General features: G+C 40.2%; 1 protein-coding gene across 5 annotated transcripts in view; it reads left to right on the top strand.

Annotated features, from left to right (window-relative positions):
- The window catches only part of Zc3h12b (zinc finger CCCH-type containing 12B), a 200,762-nt gene extending 178,756 nt beyond the window's left edge, over positions 1–22,006 (top strand). For all 5 annotated transcript variants that reach the window (XM_057759265.1, XM_057759267.1, XM_057759264.1 and 2 more), the window contains 4 exons: positions 12,108–12,247; positions 14,159–14,393; positions 14,991–15,097; positions 16,305–22,006. In XM_057759265.1, the coding sequence (XP_057615248.1) occupies positions 12,108–12,247; positions 14,159–14,393; positions 14,991–15,097; positions 16,305–17,725 (1,903 nt within the window). In that variant the 3' untranslated portion in view covers positions 17,726–22,006. The remainder of the gene's footprint in view (positions 1–12,107; positions 12,248–14,158; positions 14,394–14,990; positions 15,098–16,304) is intronic.
- Positions 22,007–24,766: the final 2,760 nt, after the last annotated feature.

The raw sequence follows: 24,766 nt of genomic DNA on the forward strand, positions 1-24,766 counted from the left end.
GTACACAAAGTTGGGTAAGGTAGGAAGGATGGATCTTCAAGGAATGGGGGTGTGTAATCAAGATGGATTGTACAAAGTTCTCAAAGATCTAAATTTAAATGAGAAGATTATGATCTATAGCCAATATTTTCATCTGCATATTGAGATATTGTTTAATTTATTTCTTATGACTGAAAACAACTAAAAGAATTGTCCTTTTTCATTATCTTAGTTTTAAGTCACTTCACATACTTGAAGCTTTTTCTCAAGAGATGCAAGGAGCTGAGTGATACAAGTGGAGACATTATTTAAAATAGAGGTTCAGTTTGAAATGAAACTCTGGATAAATATGGTAGTCATAACTGTTACAATGGTGGCACAGCACTATGAATGTACTTAATCCCACTGAACTACTTGCAAATTTTAAAATGATATATTTTATGAATGTATATATTATGAGAATAAAGATATAAAAATGAAAAACTATTAAAACAAGGAAGCATGAACAGTTCCATAAAAAGCAGTGAGACTGAAAGAATAATAATCTCTCAACAGAGAAGCTCACTACTGGGCAGGCTCAATATGAATTCTACCAAATCATTAAATAATAAGTACTACTGATGTTTCTCAAACTGTTCTATAAAAGCAAAAGAGAAAACATGCTAAAAATTTTCATTCTGTGAAGGTAGTATTACCCTGACACCCAAACTAGACAACACAGCAACACTGATGAACACTGATACAAATATTCCCAATAAAATACTTGCAAACTGGATTCAACACGCTAAAATGATAGTCTTAGCTGACTAAGTTGGTTTACTTTCAGGATGTAAGCACTACCTAACATGTGCACAGTGTTGCTGTTGCCCTAGGTGAAGAATGGATGGATTATGTTTTCCAGACTGCTAGTAGCAAACAATGGTTTCTTCTAAGAAGTAAGCAGAGTAAGACAAATTATTGCTTTAGAAGCCATGGAAAATTAGAGAGGAAACATAAGTCTGTTCACACATGCATTGTGGTTGCCAATCCGAGTGTTCTCAACTTTGCTATTGGGGAGAGAGAATCAGAGAGGCAACTGAGGGAGTCAGATGCAGAGACTCACAGCCAAACATTAGGTGGAGCTGGGGAATCCTGTGGACGAGGAGTTGGAGAAAGGAGCAGTTGGAGCCAGAGGGGTCAAGGACACCACAGGAAGGCTAATCAGTTAACCTGGGCCCATAGGGGCTCACAGAGACTGAATCAACAACCCAGGACCCTGCATGGGACTGACTTAGGTACTCTGGATATATGTTACAGTTGTGTAGCTTGGTCCTCTTGTGGGACTCCTAACAGCAAGAACTTCTCTGACTCTTTTATTGACTTCTGGGACCCTGCTTCTTATATTGGGTCGCCTTGACCAGCCTTAATACATGGGGAGGTGCTTAGCCTTACTGCAACTTGATATGCCATGATTTGTTGATACTCATAGGAGATCTGCCTGTTTCTGAATGGAGATGGAAGAGAAGGGGACTGGAGGTGGGAGGGGGAAATGGGAGAGAGGGACTGAAGTGGAGGATGTGGGGAGGCTGTGACTGGGATGTAAAATAAATAGATGAATTTTAAAACTCTTTTGAGAGTAACAAATAAATGATCATACCTTGAAAAATAACAAAATAAATGCAATACAACACATACATAGGCTCACAGACAGAAATTAGATAGGATCATCTGAAGAGGAAGAAAGGGCTTTGATACATTTCAACATTTCTTTTGTGAGGAAAAAAGCCCTGGAACTAGAAAATAACATTACAAACCTCAACAGTATAAAGTGTATATACAACAAATCTGTAGCAAGTCTTACAATAAATAGGGAAAATGCCAAAATGTTTTCTCTAAAATTAGGAACAAGAGTGTATACTTTCTTCTCTCCACCGTAATTAAACCTTAGCTAGAGAAACAAGGCAAGGAAAAGTGACAGGTGTGTGTGTAACTCCATAGACTCTACCAGAAAATTCTTAGATCCAGTAAATTATTTCAACAAAGCAGGGTAAACATCAACATAGAAAAATCACTATTTTTTTCTATTTAACCAATGATAACGATACTGAAAAAGAAATAGGTGAAATAATTTCATTTACAATAGCTCCCAAAGCACCTAGGACTAAGTACACATAACCATGAAAGTGATAACGCTCTATAGTCAACAGTGAAGAAAGTTGCAGACACTAGAAGACTGAAATACATGCCTTCTTCTTGCATCAGCAACATCAGTGCTGTGAAGATGGCTATAGTGGAAGTAATTTAAGATGCATTGCTACCACTCTCAACATTCTGATGACATTCTTTACAGAAATAGATTCCATCATCATGGTATTTTCATACAGATGTATCATTATTCCTCATTCTCATTATTTTTCTGATCACCCATTGCCCTTCCCTATACCTCCTCCCCTGCTTCAACTGGTTCCTTTATGTGTATATGTTGTGATGTGTGTACATGGGGGTTATTGCCTGTGTGGGTGTATGTGGAGGCTGTAAGTTGTTGTTTGTATTCCTTATTTGCTTCTTTACCTAGGGTTGTTCAATGAACCCAGAACTTACCATTTTGGCTGAATTGGCTGGCCCCTGGGATTCACATATCTCAAGCCCTCAAGCCCTGGGGTTACAGACTAATGCCACCCTAAGTGTTGCTACTTTGTTATACATATAGTTACATGTGTAATTTTAAGTAAACATAAAATAATGATTGCCTATGCTTTTCCAAACATCCTGTGTTAATAGTGCTAATAATCCTGATTGTCTCATTTTGTAGTTCCCTCTCTTCTCCCTCAACCTCATTTTCCCCATTTCTCCTTCACAGCACCTGTGTCTACAAGAGTCCCCTGTGGTCCTTTTTTTTTTTTTTTTTTTTTTAACTTTCCTGGTATCTGCTGTTATACTCACATCTAAAGTGCGAGAGCTAAGATCCACAAATAATCTAGAGCAGGTGGCATTTGTCTTTCTGGGTCTGAACTACCTCAGTCACCATCATATTTTCTGTAAATATAATTATACAGTTCTACGTTTTCTGTCTGTTTACCTGAAATTTTCATGATTTCACATTTCCTTACAGCCGAATAGTATACTGTCCCACCACGTCTTTATTAGCCATTCTATCGAAGATCATTTGGGTTGTTTTCATTTCCCAGCTACTGTGAATATGTTGGCAATGAACATTGCTGAACAATATCTGTGAAGTAGGATGCCAGGTCCTTTGGTCCTTTGCCAAGGAATAAATGTTGCTGGGCTATATGATAATTCTTCAAACTGATTTCCGTAGTTGCTGCACCAATTTGCAATCCCACCAACAGTGAATGAGGGGTCGTCTTTCCCGACATCCTGGCCCTTATTGGTCTTCAGGGTTTTCTTGATCTTAGCCATTCTAACTGATGAGGGGGGTACTCTAGGAAATTTTCATTTAAATTTCCCTGATTGTTGGAGGGATAGGGGGGAGGATCTTTGGAGAGATAGGGAGAGAACTGGGAGGAGGAGAGGGAGTGGGAATTTGGATTGGTATTTTTAAGTAATAATAAAACAATAAAATATATTAAAAAATAAAAAAATAATTTCCCTGATTGCTAAAGATATTGAACAATTCTTGAGATTATTTTTTTTGTCATAAGGACTTTATTAATACTTTTTGCAAGGTTATTTTTTTTTATTCTTTTTTTTTTGATTGATTTTTTTTATTCTTTTTTACTTAAAATTTCCAACTGCTCCCCGTTTCCCATTTCCCTCCCCCTCCTCCCACATATTGCCCTCTCCCCCCGCTCCCCTCCCCCTATCCCCACTCCACTTCTTCTCCCCCTAGTCCACTCCCCCTCCCTCTCGATACTGAAGAGCAGTCCAAATTCCCTGCTCTACAGGAAGACCAAGGTCCTCCCACTTCTATCTAGGTCCAGGAAGGTGAGCATCCAAACAGGCTACGCTCCCACACAAAGCCAGTTCATGTATTAGGATCGAAACCTAGTGCCATTGTCCTTGGCTTCTCGTCAGCCTTCATTGTCTGCCTTGTTCAGAGAGTCCAGTTTCAACCCATGCTTATTCAGTCCCAGTCCAGCTGGCCTTGGAGAGCTCCCAATAGATCAGTTCCACTGTCACAGTGGGTGGGTGCATGCCTCGTGGTCCTGATTTCCTTGCTCATGTTCTCCCTCCTTCTGCTCCTCATTTGGACCTTAAGAGCTCAGACGGTTGATCCAAACTGGGTCTCTGTCTCTCTCTCGATCCATCGCCAGATGAAAGTTCCTGTGCCATTCTCCTTGGCCTCTCGTCAGCTCTCATTGTCCACCACATTCAGAGAGTCCGGTTTTATCCCAGGTTTTTTTCAGTAGCAGTCCAGCTGGCCTTGGTGAGCTCCCAATAGATCGGCCCCCCTGTCTCAGTGGTTGGGTGCACCCCTCATGGTCCTGACTTCCTTGTTCATGTTCTCTCTCCTTCTGCTCCTCATTATAACCTTGGGAGCTCAGTCCGGTGCTCCAGTGTGGGTCTCTGTCTCTATCTCCATCCATCGCTAGATGAAGGTTCTATGGCGATATGCAAGATATTCATCAGTATGATTATAGGATAGGTTCATTTCAGGTTCCCTATCCTCAGGTGCCCCAATGAACTAACTGGGGACATTGCCCTGGGCTTCTGGTAGCCATTCCAGGTTCAAGTCTCTTGCCAACCCTTAGGTGGCTCCCTTAACTAAGGTATGAGTTTCCCTGCTCCCCCATCCAACCTTCCTTTAACTCCAATCACCCCGATTCCCCCAGTTCCCCTCATCCTCTCCTTCACACTTTTCTCTCCCCATCACCCCTCATCCCCATCCCACCCCACCCCCCAAGATTCCCATTTTTTGCCCATCAATCTTGTCTATTTCCCATAGCTGGGAGGATATCTATATGTTTTTCCTTGGGTTTAGCCTCTTGTTTAGCTTCTTTAGGATCACAAATTATAGACTCAGTGGCCCCTATCCATGGCTAGAAACCAATTATGAGTGAGTACATCCCATGATCTTCTTTTTGGGTCTGGGTTACCTCACTCAGGATCGTATTTTCTATTTCCATCCATTTGCATGCAAAATTCGAGAAGTCATTGTTTTTTACCGCAGAGTAGTACTCTAATGTATATATATTCCACACTTTCTTCATCCATTCTTCTATTGAAGGGCATCTAGGTTGCTTCCAGGTTCTGGCTATTACAAATAATGCTGCTATGAACATAGTTGGACAAATGCTTTTGTCATATGATAGGGCATCTCTTGGGTATATTCCCAAGAGTGCTATTGCTGGGTCCAGGGGTAGGTTGATCCCAATTTTTCTGAGAAACCGCCACACTGATTTCCAAAGTGGTTGCACAAGTTTGCAGTCCCACCAGCAATGGATGAGGGTACCCCTTTCTCCACAACCTCTCCAGCAAAGGCTATCCTTGGTGTTTTTGATTTTAGCCATTCTGACAGGTGTAAGATGATATCTCAAGGTTGTTTTGATTTGCATTTCTCTGATCTCTAAGGAGGTTGAGCATGACCTTAAGTATCTTTTGGCCATTTTAACTTCTTCTGATGAGAATTCTCTGTTCAGTTCAGTGCCCCATTTTTTAATTGGGTTAATTATCCTTTTAAAGTCTAGTTTCTTGAGTTCTTTATATATTTTGGAGATCAGACCTTTGTCTGTTGCGGGGTTGGTGAAGATCTTCTCCCAGTCAGTAGGCTGCCTTTTTATCTTAATGACAGTGTCCTTTGCTTTACAGAAGCTTCTCAGTTTCAGGAGGTCCCATTTATTCAATGTTGCCCTTAATGTCTGTGCTGCTGGGGTTATACATAGGAAGCGATCTCCTGTGCCCATATGTTGTAGGGTACTTCCCATTTTCTCTTCTATCAGGTTCAGTGTGTTCAGATTGATATCGAGGTCTTTGATCCATTTGGACTTGAGTTTTGTGCATGGTGATAGATATGGGTCTATTTTCATTCTTCAGCAGGTTGACATCCAATTGTGCCAGCACCATTTGTTGAAGATGCTTTCTTTCTTCCATTGTATACTTTTAGCTCCTTTATCGAAAATTAGTTGTTCATAGGTTTGTGGGTTAAAATCCGGGTCTTCTATACGATTCCATTGGTTGACTGCTCTGTTTTTATGCCAGTACCACGCTGTTTTCATTACTGTAGCTCTGTAATAGAGTTTGAAGTCAGGGATGGTAATGCCTCCAGAAGTTCCTTTATTGTATAAGATTGTTTTGGCTATCCTGGGTTTTTTGTTTCTCCATATAAAGTTGATTATTGTCCTTTCAAGATCTGTGAAGAATTTTGATGGGATTTTAATGGGGATTACATTGAATCTATAAATTGCCCTTGGTAGAATTGCCATTTTTACTATGTTGATCCTCCCAATCCAGGAGCAAGGGAGATCCTTCCATTTTCTGGTATCCTCTTCAATTTCTTTCTTCAATGCCTTAAAGTTCTTGTCAAATAGATCTTTCATTTCCTTGGTTAGAGTTACCCCAAGATAGTTTATGCTTTTTGTGGCTATCGTGAAAGGTGATGATTCTCTTATTTCCCTCTCTGCTTCCATATCCTTTGTGTATAAGAGGGCGACTGATTTTTTGGAGTTGATCTTGTATCCTGCCACATTACTAAAGGCGTTTATCAGCTGTAGGAGTTCTTTGGTGGAGTTTTTGGGGTCGCTCATGTACACTATCATATCATCTGCAAATAATGCAAGTTTAACTTCTTCCTTTCCAATTTGAATCCCCTTTATCCCCTTATGTTGTCTTATTGCTATTGCTAAAACTTCGAGAACTATATTGAAGAGGTATGGAGAGAGTGGACAGCCTTGGCGTGTTCCTGATTTTAGTGGGATGGCTTTAAGTTTCTCTCCATTTAATTTGATATTAGCTGTCGGCTTGCTGTATATAGCTTTAATTAAATTTAGGTATGACCCTTGTATCCCTAATCTCTCCAAGACTTTTATCATAAAGGGATGTTGAATTTTGTCAAATGCTTTTTCAGCGTCTAATGAAACGATCATATGGTTTTTTTCTTTCAGTTTATTTATATGATGGATTACATTGATAGATTTGCGTATGTTAAACCAGCCCTGCATCTCTGGTATGAAGCCTACTTGATCATAATGGATAAGTTTTCTAATGTGTTCTTGGATTCGGTTTGCCAGAATTTTGTTGAGGATTTTTGCGTCGATGTTCATGAGTGAGATTGGCCTGTAATTTTCTTTCTTGGTTGGGTCTTTGTGTGGTTTTGGTATCAGAGTTACTGTAGCTTCATAAAAGGAATTTGGCAATGACTCTTCTGTTTCTATATTGTGAAATACCTTAAGGAGTATAGGTATTAGGTCTTCTTGGAAGTTCTGGTAGAATTCCGCATTGAAACCATCTGGTCCTGGACTTTTTTTGGAAGGGAGGTTTTTGATAACCGCTTCTAATTCTTCACAACTAACAGGTCTATTTAGGTTGTTCACCTGGTCCTGGTTTAACTTTGGTATATGGTATTTATCTAAAAAAGTGTCCATTTCTTTTACATTTTCCAGTTTTGTGGCATACAGGCTTTTGTAGTAAGATCTAATGATTCTCTGAATTTCCTCTGTGTCTGTGGTTATGTCCCCCTTTTCATTTCTGATCTTATTAATTTGCAAATTCTCTCTCTGCCGTTTGATTAGTTTGGATAGGGGTTTATCAATCTTGTTGATTTTCTCCAGGAACCAGCTTTTTGATTTATTGATTCTTTCAATTGTTTTCTGTGTCTCTATTTTGTTGATTTCAGCCCTCAGTTTGATTATTTCCAGTCTTCTACCCCTTCTAGGTGAGTCTGCTTCTTTTTTTTCTAGAGCTTTCAGGTGGGCTGTTAAGTCTCCAATGTGTGCTTTCTCTGTTTTCTTTAAGTGGGCAGTTAGTGCTATGAACTTTCCTCTCAGGACTGCTTTCATAGTGTCCCATAGGTTTGAGTATGTTGTTTCTTTATTTTCATTGTCTTCAAGGAAGACTTTAATTTCTTTATTTATTTCTTCCTTAATCCAGGTATGGTTCAGTAGTTGACTATTCATTTTCCATGAGTTTGTAGGCTTTCTGGGGGTAGCGTTGTTGCTGAATTCTAGCTTTAATCCATGGTGATCTGATAAGATACAGGTGGTTATTAATATTTTTTTGTAACTGTGAATGTTTGCTTTGTTACCAAGTATGTGGTCGATTTTTGAGAAGGTTCCATGAGCTGCAGAGAAGAAGGTATATTCTTTCTTATTTGGGTGGAATATTCTATAGATGTCTGTTAAGTCTATTTGATTCATTACCTCCATTAATTCTCTTATTTCTCTGTTAGGTTTCTGTCTAATTGACCTGTCCATTGGTGAGAGAGGAGTATTAAAGTCTCCTACTATTAATGTGTGCGGTTTGATGGCTGCCTTGAGTTTTAACAATGTTTCTTTTACGTACGTGGGTGCTTTTATATTAGGGGCATAGATATTCAGGATTGAGATTTCATCCTGATGAATTGTTCCTGTTATGAGTAGAAAATGTCCCTCTCCATCTCTTCTGATTGATTTAAGTTTGAAGTCAACTTTGTTAGAAATTAGTATGGCCACACCTGCTTGTTTCCTAGGTCCATTTACTTGATAAGCCTTATCCCAGCCCTTTACTCTGAGTAGGTGCCTGTCTTTGTGGTTGAGGTGTGTTTCTTGTAAACAGCAGAATGTTGGATCCTGTTTTCGTATCCAATCTCTTAGTCTGTGCCTTTTTATAGGTGAGTTGAGTCCATTGACATTAAGTGATATTAATGACCAGTGGTTGTTAACTCCGGTCATTTTTTTTAGTAGTAGATTTTGTGTGTTTCCCTTCTTTGAGATGTGCTGGTAAAGGGTCTCTAGATGTCTGAGTTACTGTGGTCACTGTTGGACTCCTTGATTAGTGATTTTCCTTCTATTACTTTCTGTAAGGCTGGATTTGTGGCTACGTATTGTTTAAATTTGTTTTTATCATGGAAAATTTTGTTTTCTCCATTTATAGTGAACGAAAGCTTGGCTGGGTATAGTAGTCTGGGCTTGCATCCATGGTCTCTTAGTTTCTGCAGTACATCTATCCAGGACCTTCTGGCTTTCATGGTTTCCATAGAGAAGTCAGGTGTAAGTCTGACAGGTTTACCTTTATAAGTAACTTGGCCTTTTTCCTTTGCTGCTCTTAGTATTCTTTCTTTATTCTGTATGCTTTGTGTTTTGATTATTATATGGCGAGAGGATGTTTTTTTTTGATCCAGCCTATTCGGTGTTCTGTATGCTTCTTGAACCTTCATAGGTATATCTTTCTTTAGGTTGGGAAAGTTTTCTTCTATAATTTTATTAAATATATTTTCTGGACCGTTGAGCTGCGCTTCTTCTCCTTCTTCTATTCCTATTATTCTTAGGTTTGGTCTTTTTATTGTGTCCCATATTTCCTGAATGTTTTGTGATGAGAATTTGTTGGCCTTGCTGTTTTCTTTGATCAGCGTGTTTATTTTCTCTATGGTATCTTCAGAATCTGAGATTCTTTCTTCTATCTCTTGTATTCTGTTGGTTATGCTTGCTTCTGTAGTCTCTATTCATTTACCTAGATTTTCCCTGTCCAGCTGGCCTTCTGTTTGTGTTTTCTTCTTTGCCTCCATTTCAGTTTTTAAGTCTTGAACTGTTTCCATTATTTGTTTGATTGTTTTTCCTTGGTTTCCTAGGGTATCATTCACTGATTTACTCAATTCTTCAAACTTTCTGTTATACTTCTCATCCATTTCTATAAGGGCATTTTTTACATGCTGTTTAAGGGCGTCAATCACTTTCATAAAGTCAATTTTATCTACTTCTTCATGATTAAGGTGTTCATGTCCTCCTGTTGTGAGGTCGCTGGGTTCTGGTGGTTTCATATAGTTTTTCAGATTGTTGGGTGAATTCTTGCATTGGCGCCTGCCCATCTCTTTCTCCGAATGCTCCCCTATGGATCTACTTTTAACGGATCAGGTCTCCTTGCCTACTGATGTACTTTCCCAGTGATGGCACCCTGCAGTGATAGCTCTCCTGGTGCTCCAGTGATGTCTCTCCTGGTACCAATATCAGATCTCCGTGCCCAAAGACGGCTCTCCTGGTACCCAGATTAGCTCTCCCACTGATGGCTCTCCTGGTGCCAAGATCAGATCTCCGTGCAGGTTGGGTAGTTCGTAAACAAAGCTCCTACCTTGCTTGGTGCAGGCAGGCCAGTGAACCAAAGGAAGTCTCGCCTGCCTACTTGCCCTGAGGATTTGCCCCCAGCGCCAGACAGACTGAGCTGGAGGGTGTTATGTGCCCAAAGAGGAAAGGGGGCAGAAGGAAGAAGGGTTCTGGATGCAAGCTGGGTGGGACAAGAAGAGAGAGGCAGTATGCAGGGTGTAGAGCCCCTGCAGGGAGCCCAGGGAGTATAGGGTGGGGGATGAGGAACTTCAGAGTTCCCTGTCCAGGGCTGCTTCCGCCGCCGCCGGTCAGGTCACAAACTCACCCTGCTGCTGTCTCTCCTGGTGCCTAGATCAGATCTCCATGCAGGTTGGGTAGTTTGTAAACAAAGGCCTTACCTTGCTTGGTGCAGGCAGGCTGGAGAAACAAAGGAAGTCTCGCCTGCCTACTTGCCCTGAGGATTTGCCCCCAGCGCCAGACAGACTGAGCTGGATGGTGTTATGTGCCCAAAGAGGAAAGGGGGCAGAAGGAAGAAGGGTTCTGGATGCAAGCTCTTGAGATTATTTTTAACTCATTGATATTCTTCTTTTGTAAACTCTGTTTAGATTCATAGCCCTCTTTAAGAAATAAAAAACATGTTGCTTGTTTTATTGACTTCGTCTTTTGAATTCTTTATATATTCTGGATATTCATCCTCTATCAGATGGCAAAGATTCCAGTGAGCTTTCCCCTCACTGGAATACTTCCTTTGCTGTACAGATGTGTTTTAGTTTTATAAAATCCTATTTGTCTATTCCTGGCCTTATTTCTGGACAAACAGAGTCCTATTCAGAAATCTTTTCCAACATCTATAGCTTGTAGAGTAGTACATATATTTTCTTCTATTCATTCATATTTTATTCAGGGTAACGGATATGAGTCGAATTTCATTCTTCTATATCTAGACATCCAGTTTTCCCAGCACCATTTGTTGAAAATATTGTTTGTTTTCATTGTGTATTTTTGGCATCTTTGACAAATATCACATGGTTGTACTTACATGCACTCATAATTGGGTCTTCTATTTTGTACCATTGCTATGATTTGTGTTGCTGTGGCTCTGTAATGTATCTTAAAATGAAGAATGTTAATCTCCTCAATGTTCTTTATATTCAAGATTACTTTGGCTACTCAGATTCCTAGAGTAGGACAGAGGGAACATACTGCAAAGTAATATAGCTATATGTGACAAACCAACAGCCATCATCCTCTTAAATGGAGAAAAACTTGAAGCAATCCCCTTGGAAACAAGACCTAGAAAGTAGTACCTCGCCCCCATTCCTTTTCGGGATGGTGCTTGAAGCATTGTCTAGGGCACTGAGACAAGAGAAGGAATTTAAAGAGATTCATTAGAAAAAAAAAACAGTCCAATTATCCCCGTTTGCAAATGATATGATAGAATATATATGAGATAAAAAATGCCATGGAACTACTTCTAGAAATAATCAACTATTTCAACAAAGTATCAGGATACAAAATCAACTTACAAGAATTGGTATCCTTTTTATAGACCCCAAGGAATCAATGCTGAGAAGGAGCTCATGGAAACAGTCCCATTCACAGTAGTCCCCCAAAGTGTCTAGCAATAAACTTAAATAAGGACATGAACCACCTCTACAATGAAAATGTGAAATCTCTGAAGAAAGAGTGAGGAAAACAGTAGAAAGTGGAAACCATCCCATGCTCATGGATGGGTAGAATTAATATTATGAAAATTACCAAAATCAATGTAAAGATTCAGTAGATAGATAGATAGATAGATAGATAGATAGATAGATAGATAGATAGATAGTGTAACCTTGTACAAAAAAAGAAAAATGTCTGTCATTAATCTCAGTACTGTGCAAAGGGCTGGCAGGGTGTTTCTTTTTGCTGTCTATTATTGACCCTTTTCTCTCTTGTTCTGTGTTGTTTCGGAAGCCATGGGAATAAAGAAGAATTCTCCTGCAGAGGAATACAACTTGCTGTGGATTGGTTTCTAGACAAAGGCCATAAAGATATCACTGTATTTGTACCAGCATGGAGAAAGGAGCAATCCCGCCCTGATGCACCAATTACAGGTACTATTTCAAATAAAAAATATTTTCCTCGAGAGTCAAAGATAAAAAGATAGATTGGAGAGAGGCAGATGGTCTCAATTTAGATAATTGCTTTCCTAAGTTAAATTTGCTTAAAATGTATTTAGCAAACTTATCTTTATAAAGTGATCCATTATGAAACCATGCTTGTTTTGTGGTACATGATAGTTAAATAAAAACTTCAATTTAGAAAATCATGAAGCACATAATTGGGAAAAAGAACATTATTTTTATTGAAATGGTTATACATACCTGAAATCCCAATACTCAATAAACTGAGGCAGGAGGATGATGAGTTTGAGGCTAACCTGTGCCATATAGTGAGTACCAGGGCAATCTGACTGATAATAGATTTCAAACAATAGGGAATGAATCTGGTTATGAATATGACTGATTTTTTTCAGTAAACTAAAGGTTATGTGATATATAGGCACTCTTATTTTGTATCAAAGGAACAAATGTTGGGTTTACAAGTTCGTGGTATCAGAGAAAGCAGCCAAGGACAGTTAAGAAACAATCTGTGTCTGAGGTAAAGAAGGTTCAGAGCCTAGAAATGATCATACTTTTTAAATCTCCACAAAAATATTTTTGTTTTGTTCTTTCCACATAAGAATGAAATAGAGAATAACAATGAATGTGTAATAACACACTTAATTGGATTATGTTTGTCTTTAGAGTAGTCAAATTCTAAAATGAACTTTTAAATATTTCTTTATGGAAAAAAGAGCTCATGAGCATAAAGGTGCCTAAATTCCAGAAGAATCGTGATGTGCACCTCATGCAGACAGTGCAGGCACTGCATTTCCAAAGGAACTACTCTGGAAGTCCTGTCAGTGAGTGGGTGCTTGAGTTCTGTGTAGAGCTGTCTCCATCTGCAGGGCAGGCCCCAGGCCCAGTGTAAGAGCGCATCTCAGCACTGGTCAAGCCTAGTAAGCAAGTTTTCTTTCCTGATCAGTTGGATCCAAAATGGCCATCGAGAGGGCTCGACAGGTAAAGGACCTTGCTGCCAACTCTGATAACCTGAGTTTAATCCTTGAGAACCAAATAATGGAAAAAGAACTAACTCCTGTAAGATGCCCTTTGACCCCTTCACACATGTCATGGTATACACACACACACACACACAAAACAAACAAACAAACAAATAGGTGGGTGGATAAATAAATAAGTCAGTGTTTAAAGAAAAAGGAAGAAAAAAGTCACTGTTTAAATAATATAGCTTGCTGTCCCACCTTCATTTTGTCTTTCTTTCAGGAAAGAGTAAAAACTGAAAGTGTCCCTGAGCGATGGCTTACTCTCCTAACAGATATAGCCTTTGCTATATCAAACAGTCAAGAAGCTAGGGATGAGGCTAGAAACCAGCGGTAGAGCACTTACCTACCATGCTCTTGATTCTGGGTTTCAACCCCATCACCACAGGGGGGAAAAACATGCTTCAGACAAAGGACAAAACAAATATCAAGAATGCTAGGGTTAGCTGAGCGTGCTGGTACACATCGGTTATCACTGCTCTTGGGACATTGAGATAGAAGAATCTGAAGTCCCGGGCTAGCCTGGGCTGCAGAGTAACACTGTCTCAAACAAAAAAGAAAAAGAATGTTAGATCAAATGTTAGTTCTTCTCTTTGTGATAGTTTTTAAAAATTAGTGTCTGAATCTAGGTTTGTTTTTTTGTTTTGTTTTTTTCATTTTACTGAAAGAAAAACTAAAGTCTGAAAGAGAAGATGACTTATCTAAATCACAATTCTATTTGATGTCACAGCCAGAAAAGTAGCACACCTATTCTCCAATTACAAATAAAAGATTTATATAGTAGTAACTTTTGTTTTGATAATATGGGGATAACATGTTTCATTTCCAAAAATGTTTTCTACTATGTGGCATATTTTGATAGATCAAGATATTCTACGTAAACTGGAGAAGGAAAAGATTCTCGTCTTCACACCATCCCGAAGGGTCCAAGGCAGAAGGGTGGTCTGCTATGACGATCGGTTCATAGTCAAATTGGCTTTTGATTCTGATGGCATCATTGTGTCCAATGATAACTACCGAGACCTTCAAGTTGAAAAGCCGGAATGGAAGAAGTTTATAGAGGAGCGGTTGCTGATGTATTCTTTTGTGAATGATAAGTGAGTTTCTTTCTAGTAAACTCTAAAGAGTTCATCACAAGTTTCGAGGAGTAATGCACTACATTTCAATTAACGTATACTGAACACCTACTCTATACCCTGAATTCTGTTGGTGGCTACAAAGATAAAAGATTGACTAGGAAGCAGGACTCACCCTCAAGGGACTTAAAGAATAGGAAAAGAAAGGTAGAGATAGGGGAGAGTGAAAATAATGGCAGGATGCTAAAAGTTGCTCTATCTCTTGAAATGAATTCTGCAGAATAAAGTGGGCTGCTGGGTTTGTCATGTGAAAGGAACACTATGAGAAAATCTACAAAGGTATGAAAGTGACTGGTGTACAGGGGAGACGCCATTCATAGCAGCATGACTGGTGTATACAGACCATGAAAGAGGGATGCACACGGAGATCATCCTTTCTGTGTGATCAGGTAGAAAGAAAGGGAAGAAACAATGGCTTGTCCTTAGACAGCTGAGGGGTAGAAAGCACCAGTAGAATGCTATGACAATAGGGCAGGCAAGGGAGAAGGCAGGCCTGAACCCTTACAAGCGTGCTAGTGACAGAAGGAAATAATTCACCTCTCGGTGGCTTGCTTTCAGATTCATGCCTCCTGATGACCCTTTAGGACGCCATGGTCCGAGCCTTGAGAATTTCTTAAGAAAGAGACCTGTTGTCCCTGAGCATAAAAAGCAACCATGTCCTTATGGTGAGTACGTCCAGACAGAGTTGAGTTCTGTATGAAGGGAAACGGACAGATTCTTGGAATGTTTTTCCTTTCCACATTTCTCTTTCAAGTGAGAAATCTTGGCTTGTCCACTTTCTGTGAGTAAAAATCTGGGTCTTTATGTACTTCCAGCTAGGTACATGAAGAAACAGCTTAGAAACGGCACGAGGAAAAGGTAGCTGGAATTGAAGAGGAGATTAGCTGTCACTTAACATGGCATGCTGTCCCTTGTGAAAATGTGCTCCAGATGCCCAGGTCCTGAGTGGTGTTGCTAGGAGTAAGGACGAGCAGAAACGATATAGCCTCGGGAAGCAGAAGGGGCCGCTCCAAAGGGCTGACCCTAAACAAGGTCATGTTTCTCGGGCAGGTGACTATACCTCTGTCAATTAATTAAACCATCTTCCTCTGATTTGCGCTTTAGTTGCCTCCAAATTTCATTTTCATTTGTACTTCTAAAGTACAGTATTTTTAAAAGTGTTCTTGTCGGAGAAATCCTGTCTCGAAAATCAAAAAAAAAAAAAGTGTTCTTGTGCTCTTACCAAAATCCCCTGATACGAAGTTTGTGAGCCTCACAGAGCAACATGAACTGCTGGGTCTGGGGCTATTTAGGGTGTTTGCGTTTGTTGAAGAATCACTTGTTGAGGGGTGGGTGTGTTTTTGTTTTTTGTCTGCGAATCATGTTCAAATCAGAGTTTGTTCATGTGTGTTGTCTCATTTCACCTTTACCAGAATCCTGTAGGATAGGCATCGTTATGAACCTCTTTGACCAAAGAGAAAAATGAGCCTTAGAAAAGAGTCACTTGGCCAGATCACAGTCAGTAAAGGACATAGCTGGCGTTGAAACCTACTTCTCACTGGTCTCCAAACGTGCGCTCTCCGCACTGCCTTAGTCTGCTTTCTGTGCCTAAGAAAGGTTAGCCATCACCAGAAACCTCAGGCTAGCCAACTGCTCAGCTCTTAGCTCTTACCCTGCAGTTTCCTCCGAAGCTTTTCACTCTCTCCCTCTCCCTCACAGTCGGTGCTGACTCCTTGGTGTTGTCTGTCTCTCATCTTTGTGGAGAATTAATTTTCTGCCTTAACCCCGAACAGTCTAACCCTAACCCGAGTGACCAGAATGTTAGCACAATCTCTGGCACAGAGGGTTACACCACTATGAGAGAGAGTCTTACCCCAAGGCATTATTTTTCAGGCAAAAAATGCACCTACGGCCACAAGTGCAAATACTATCATCCGGAGCGGGCCAACCAACCCCAGCGTTCGGTGGCTGATGAGCTCCGCATCAGTGCCAAACTGTCCACAGTGAAAATAATGAGCGAAGACACCCTGGCCAAGTGTGGCGCAGGGATGTCTACTGCCAAAGGTGAGATAACCTCAGAGGTCAAACGTGTGGCCTCCAAGCACCAATCAGATCCCAGCATCCGGTCTGTGGCTGCGGAACCTGAAGAGTGGTTGTCCATTGCGCGTAAACCTGAGGCCAGTTCTGTCCCTTCACTTGTGACCGCTTTAAGTGTTCCTACAATCCCTCCCCCCAAAAGCCATGCAGTGGGTGCACTCAACACCCGTTCAGCCAGCAGCCCAGTGCCAGGGTCCTCCCATTTCCCCCATCAAAAGGCCTCTTTGGAGCACATGGTCAGCATGCAATACCCCCCCATCTTGGTTACCAACAGCCATGGCACCCCTATTAACTATACTGAGCAATACCCAAAGTTTGAGACGATGGGGGACCATGACTACTATTCAGTGTTAAGTGACTTCTCCAAAGTGAGCATCAACAGCATGCATAATCATGAGTACTATATGTCTGAAGCAAACCAGGGGGTATATGTTCGGAATCCCAGCCTCTGTACCGACAGTCACATGAGCCATACCAGGAATGACAACTATTCCTCTTACAACAACTTGTACTTGGCTGCAGCTGATGCCCATCCCGAAGGCACTTTGAAGCTGCACCGCTCAGCATCTCACAACCATCTTCAGCCGTTTTCCCATGGTTACCATGAAGCCTTAGCGAGAGTGCAAAGCTATGGTTCAGAAGATTCCAAGCAAGCACCACACAAGCAGTCTGTCACTCATTTAGCTGTGCATGCCCAGAACTCAGCAACTGGAGCACACTCTAGCTGTCCTGGAGACTACACCATGCCTCCCAATCTCCATCCTGTGGGAGCCTCCCAGCCAGGCCGTGCTCTGGTGATGACTCGAATGGATAGCATTTCTGACTCCCGCCTCTATGACAGCAACCCCATGAGGCAACGGCGACCCCCTCTGTGCAGGGAACAGCATGCTAGTTGGGACCCATTGCCCCGTACAGCTGACTCCTATGGATACCACTCCTATCCCTTAGGTAACAGCCTCATGCAACCATCTTACGAACCAGTCATGGTAAGGAGCATGCCTGAAAAAATGGAGCAGCTTTGGAGGAATCCTTGGGTTGGAATGTGCAATGATGCCAGGGAGCATGTGATACCAGAGCACCAATATCAGACGTACAAGAACCTCTGCAACATCTTCCCGTCTAACATTGTTCTTGCAGTGATGGAGAAGAATCCGCACACAGCAGATGCACAGCAACTGGCAGCCTTGATTGTTGCCAAACTTCGGGCTGCACGTTGACATGACACAAAGGACTTATTCCTTTACATAAATACGAATACTAAAATACATGATACTATAATTCTAATAAGTAATAATTTGTGTTGTACTTTTAAAATTACAGAGTGTTTATATCATTTTAGTTCATATCAACTCTGTGAGGTAGATCTTGGGTAACATCTAATTTTATAGAGACGGAAACTGAAGCTTGATGAAGTTAGCAGACCTGCCAAGGTCACACCACACTGCTAGTAAATGACCAAGTCAAGACACAACCCGAAGTTCTCTGGCCCAATGTCCCATGTCCTTTTCCACTGAAGTGTGGAGGTAATAGAGGACAAAACCCAGGTTTTGTCTAAACGCAAGAAACCCCAAGGAATTTTATTACTGTTGTTTTCATTTTGAGTTTTTGGAGACAGGGTCTCTCCTTGTAGCACAGGCTTTCCTGGAAGTTGCTATGTCGACCAGGCTGGCCTTCAACTCACTCTGCCTGTGGAGTGCTAGGACTGAAGGCATGTGCCACCACACCCAGCTACCAGGGTTTGCTTAGTCACATATTCCATATTATAAAGTATGGATCATCTGTCCAATTTAGAGAGCAAATACATGAGGATCAGATTGTATTGTGAATTAACCTTTTAAGGGTTTATAATAGAGATATTTAAAACTAAAAGTAACCACAGATTTTATTGCATGGGTATCTGATCATTCACTATCTTTAGCAAAGTATAGGGGCCCATTTGAAACTTCTAAAGATATAGATGAATCTTCCTCTTAGCAATTCTACTGCATGTATGAATTTATATATTTGGTTTAAGATGTGTTTGTATCTCTGCTATCAACTTTTTTATCGTGATAATCAGACTGTAAGCTCTATACAGTCTAGTTTACACCTGTATAGATCACAAATACAACTCGATGATTTTGTCACATTTTATACTTTCAATTTGATTCAAAAGTGAAATCACATGTCAACATTTAAACTTTCCTTTCTTGAGCACCAGAGTAAAGCAGCTGTATTTATTTTATATATTTTACTTGACCACATTTATTAACCATTCTTGGATTTCAAATCTCTTCACCTTAGCAAATTAGGGGTCAGGCTGAAGTTTTCTATAGAGGAGGTACTCTAAGTGCATATTCAACACTTAGTATGTATGTATATTATACACAAGTGCTACAGAGCTGGACCAGGACCAAGCGACTTACTACCAGAATCTACTTCCCTTATCCCAGGGGGATGGCATTACAGAGTTGGAACATCTGACCAATTCAACATTATAGGACGTGCATAATCATGCACACCACCCTCTCCTGTTGTCCACCCTTTGAGCAATAAGATCAGTCATTGGTAGAGAATTCCTTCAGGAAACAAAACCAGGGTATTTTCTAGGTGGCAAAAGAGCAGCTTCTAAAGGGGAAGTGCTCTGCTATGCACTTCGAATCCATGCAGAGAGGGTGGGCGCACTGGGTGGTAGGTAATGCTGAGATGCAATCAATATCAAAGAGGGTTATGACTTTTGGGTCAGGTAGCACCATTTGCACAGTTTGAATCTTACTCTGGGTAGAATCATTTGTAGCGACATGCCTCTACAAGAGGCATTCATTGTTTTTGTTTTAAGATGCAGTAAATGAGCCCTCCTTTCTGAATCCATTGTATATTTCAACATTTTGAATGATGCCCAGCTCACAATTTCTGAGGCTGGAACTTACTAACTTCTACAGTCCTTTTTCATGAGAGTTGAGAAGGCCTGGCCGTGGCCTTTTGTTTCTTCATGAGAAGGTGTAATACTGCCTATAAATGTTTCTTCCTGTGAAACACTTTGAACGTGAGGCTGTAGTCAGGGTTGTTTCTGGTGGTTTGAATAATGGCTTCCATGCTGCTTTCCAGCTTTCTCTCTGTGAAAGTTGATGAATAGTACATCTTAAACCATATTCCCTTAGTCACAACTTCCCAGTTATGTCCGACCCACTGGTTGTTCCATTCCCAGTCTACTGATAAAGGGAACAGCATTTGCTACCAAGTAGGTCCATACAAACCGACAGTTGTCTCTGCAGTGCCCTTTCCCGCCCGAGCATCACTTCACACCTTCAACTTCTTGGACCTTCTCAATCTGCCCCTTGACTAAATCAGGGTATTTGACAATCTCAGATTATTCTGATGCCTTTCTGCCAATTAGATCATCTTCCGGCCAATGACTCTGCAGTGTCCATGAGCTGCCCAGGTCACAGGGAAGCACAGGACACATCTCATTAGCTGCAGTTTATCTGGAACACGTTCATGTTTAAAATGCTAAAGAATTGTAAGCTTCTCCCAGCAGGGGAATTTTTTAAGATAGCATATGTATTTTTCACTTTCTAAGAAAGGATTGCCATTCTTCTCTCCTCGTAAAATGTGTATGAACCAAAGCAGCTAAGAGCAATGCCTCAAATAACCAGAAATGACCTTTTGTTGATACAAATTGTATCTCTTTTCTCCTGATTGTATAGAAACAAATATACAAAACTCATCTTAAACTATGTTTAGTACTTAATTTTCACCATATTTGTGGCACTGTGTGTCACAGGAAAGTAGCCCAGGGGTAACGAGGGAGCTTTTATTTCCAAAGGGCAGTAGTACTTTATAGACAAATACAGTTTTCAAGGCCTCTTTATTGTTAGATGCACAACTATTGTGTGTACAATCTGCAACATTGTGATTCTCTTTAGCCTATTAAATTTAACATGTCCTTATAAAGGGGATTTTTATAAAGGGTCAATAGTAATAAACCATATGTAAGAATCTTTAATGGAGCTGTATAATTATGAATGCATTAATCCAGTGTGGTTCTTACATTACAGAAACATTTTTTGTATCAAGATCTGCACACTTCTGGATGTTTCCATTTTGTCTATAATATAAAACAGCAAATAAAGAAGAGCATTGAGACCTCGTTAGCACCCTTAAGGGGCTAAGTGTGTGTCCTCTGGGATACTTACCTCCAAGTACACAGCAGGAGTTAAGGCACAGTGTTCCGTGTGGTTTTTGAGGAGCAGCGGATTCTGTAAGAGGTGCTTTGTAATTTGAATTCCTTCACTGATTTTCTGACCTCATAGCAAACCTGTGCCTGTTCAGGCCTTAGACTTTGTAGATTTTCTGATTTTCATTTTCTTGCTGTGACCTTACTGTTGTTGTTTTCATTTCCATCTAAAGGAGAAAGGTGACTCTGGAGGGGTATGGTCAATCCAGGGCACCCTTTCTATGACAGCTCACAGAAAAAGGAGCCTTTGAAAGGTAACATGGAACTCCTGAACTCACTTAAGGTACCAGGTGTGGAGGAGAAAATGACGGACGATTTATGGAAATGGTCTGTAAAACTTTTCTTCTAAGCAATGAAGCATACAGCATGATTTTACCCCCCCTTAATATCTCAATCTTCTAGTTTTTAAGAGACTACTCCTCTGCAATCCATTTTTTTTCATTTTGAAATAACCTTTATATAATAATTCAACCATTAATATCTATTAATCTTTGTTACAGCTTCCTTCTAACATGGGACAGTTCATTGTGAAGAGGCTCTCAGCTAACATTCTATCTGTGCTCTACGTGTGCAGCTTTGTACAAATGCCTTTGGGGGGGGGCGACAATTTCAATAGTTTGTTTTGTTCTGTAAACCAGGTTTGGATTTGCTGAGGGAAAGTAATGCCAAGTTGTCCAAAGAGCCCTCCCTGCTCAGGTCTCCTCTTAATAACCCTTCTCTTCCTCCTCCTAGTTTGCTTCTCTTCGGATATGAAACTGAGGAGTGTATAATCTTCAATCGACCAAAATAGCACCAGTGTTAGTTTTCATTTGAAACAAAACCAGTATATTTCTACAACTTGCTTGTCTAAAGTAGTCAATGCCTCTGTGAAGACCCAGCATATTTGATATCTATTGTATTATAGCTAGCTATACACATAGGCAGATTGACTATTTTTAGTCCTGGTTTGTGTATCATTGAGCTATAGTAATTTGTTTTATCCATTTGTGGGATTAAACAGTATTGTTTAATGGTTGTAAAGTTTTTATAAAACCACTTTGGGTTTCTTATTTGACCCAAACATAATGTAAGTCTCAATGACAAAATACAGAGCCAACCTGAGATGAGTGAAAATATAGCCCTTTTTTGTCTGCTCCTAGGATGCATGTGCAATGCTTTCTTCAATAATCTCACTAGCATGAATGTACTTACAACTTCTCCATGAGGTTCTGTTTCACCTGTAGTTGTGATGAAAATGCTGTATTGTTGACAACAATGAACTGTAAACCCATTTATTGCATAAACTATTTGTCTACTAATCACTAATGGCTCTTTCTTTAAGCACATCAGCAACAAAAGTCAAAGTCAATGCACAAACACTCCAATTTGTTCCTATAATATTAAACGTAGGACCTTTCAATCTGCATCGTTAAATAAACAGTAAGACACAGATCCCCATCCCTTCCTCACAGAGTTCACCAGAGATTTACCAAAGTTGTCTAATTTTTTGTGTTTGTTTCTTAAGGTTCTATCAATCAAACTCTTACAAATGCTAGGTAAACATTCTACCCTTGACCTACATTCTCAGCCCTTGGCATGATGAGAGTCTTGTTACATACCTCAGGCTGGACTTCAACTTTATACAAACATACAATTTGTAAATGGTCATGACCTCTCGGTTCTTCTGACTTTGCCTTTCAAGTACTTGGACTACAGATGTACTTGGGAAAATCATTTTCTTGTTCTTTGAGAAAGGTTTGTGTATACCCAGTATTTGCATATATAAAACAAATGTTTCAGAAAAACACTTCATTCAGCAAACATTTGAGGGCCTGTCATGTACTGGACACTGTTTTATATTCTTAGGAGACGGCACCCCATGTGGAATTTGAAGTGGGTTACCAATTTTTTTTCTTTCAGAAAACGTGTTGTACATAGTATCTATATGATACACGCACATGTATGGGACCATACACCTGTGTGCATACATGTGGACGCCAGAGAACCTTGAGTGTTTTCCTTTAATGTTTTTTTACCTTACCGCGTCTTGAGACAGGATCTCTCAGTGCACTGAAATCTCACCATTTTGGCTAAGCTGGCTGCCTAAAAAGCTCTTGGAACACAGCTGTCATTTCCTTTAATACTAGGGTTACAGGGCATGCACAACCCTAGTTGTGTTTTATGTAGTTGCTGAGATTTGAACTCAGATCCTCCAGCATTCTTATCTATTAATCCATCTCCCCAGATCCTCAAAAGCATTTTCTAATCTGTCCTGTTATGTACAATCTTATTTCTGAGGTAACTATCCTGCAGATTAAGAAAATGGGATGATTTGCCCAAAGTTGCTCTAATTTACTACTGGGAAATGCCTGGAACCTGTGTCATTAGGCAGCTTTTTTTTGGTCAACTAGTGCATCTCAAACTCCATTTTGCATCAAAATAATTCCATCTATGTCAAAACCATCAGGAGTGGGGTCTAATAATCCTCATCCATAATGATCCCAGATGATGTTCAAAAAAACAACCTAGCAACTGCTCTCTCTGACCAAGGGTAAATCACTTCTCTTTTGTCTGTCTCAGTATCTCAATACACTTAAAGGGGGATGTGGACTAGGTTAGGGGCCTAAGAGAAAAAGAATCTCAAGATATTTGAAAAAAAAATAGGTAAAAAGGTGTGTGTACATACATTGTGGGGAACAGGAGGAACCAAACAAGAACTATTCCTTTCAAACCTTTTTCTAGGCAGAAAAATCTAATCTTTAAAAAGCAATATCATGTAACCCCAAAACATACACAGTAAAGTGAGCTAGTCTAATGTACACTAGGGCTATAAATATGCATCTTTAGACCATGGAATACGTAACCACTTATTTTCAAGTCCCTTCTTCATATTTAATCTAGATCATTCTTGGTGATCTTTCAGGCTTTGACTTTCAGGTATGCTAGGAAACCTTTAGCCCTTGCCTTTGTGAGAAGAGCAGCATTGGAAAAAAAAAACCAAAAACCTCTGTATTAACCAATGCACAAGGGTGCTTTATCAACACCTATATGCTTACATGGTAAAGTTTGTTGTGCTGGTGGACTCATGGACTGCTTTTAAGAGTAACAAAAACTAGACTAGCTCCCTCGAAAAGCAATATATCAGATCAAGATATGTGTGTATGTATATATCATACACATAAACATATGTATGTACATATACATAATTACGCATGCGCTATATATGCATATATTATAAACATACTATTTATATAGTATTCTTTTAGATGATATATACTCCCTTAAGGTCAAGTTAGAACCCTTGTTGAAGTTCAGTGATGAAAATATTTGGTTACCATGGCTGAGGCTCTGGGTACCATCTGCAGCTGGGAGTGGCTTGGGGGTAGGCAGGGCACAAAACACCTTGACTGGGTTCTGAAACAGCATTTCCAACATAAAGTTTTAACATTTCTTGGAGCAGCTATTTATAGAAACACCTTAAGGTACTTGGAAGAAGCCTAAGTAACTCTGTCCTTCCTCATCAGGCTAAAGGTTCTATGTTTCTTGGCAACTAGGGTCTGATGGAGAATAGGCACTATGAGGTAAGGTGACTGAAAACTGGGTATCTTAAAGCTCCAAGATGACTGCAGAAGTATACTGTATCTTTTCTAAGCCAAATGACAGAGAAATGACAAAGTATACCATTATTTCCAGCTTTTTCTTTTTCTTGGTTTTTCAGTTTGTTGCTTGCTAAAAGAAAAACTGGATCCCACTTCCTGCTACCTCCTGTCCCCACAAAGCCCCACGCCCCAGTTATTCACTGGGCTCTAGAGCCAGCTATGCCTCTTTTCTGGGCCCTGATGCTTTCATGTAGGCTTGCCCACATTACAGGGTTTTAAGGAGTCAGGCAGAAGGTATGCCTACAGTCTAGTTATGAAAGCAATTGGTATACTTAATAGGCCCTAGGCTCCAGCTTCTACTTAAAACCCGTGTTACCATGTCACCTGTTATAGAATATCCACAAAATAAAGGGAGAATTACACTTGTCTAACTCAGAAGACAAACCCTCATCTCACAAACACCA

The sequence above is a fragment of the Chionomys nivalis genome, chromosome X (assembly GCF_950005125.1).
Source record: "Chionomys nivalis chromosome X, mChiNiv1.1, whole genome shotgun sequence".
NCBI classification, from domain to species: domain Eukaryota; kingdom Metazoa; phylum Chordata; class Mammalia; order Rodentia; family Cricetidae; genus Chionomys; species Chionomys nivalis.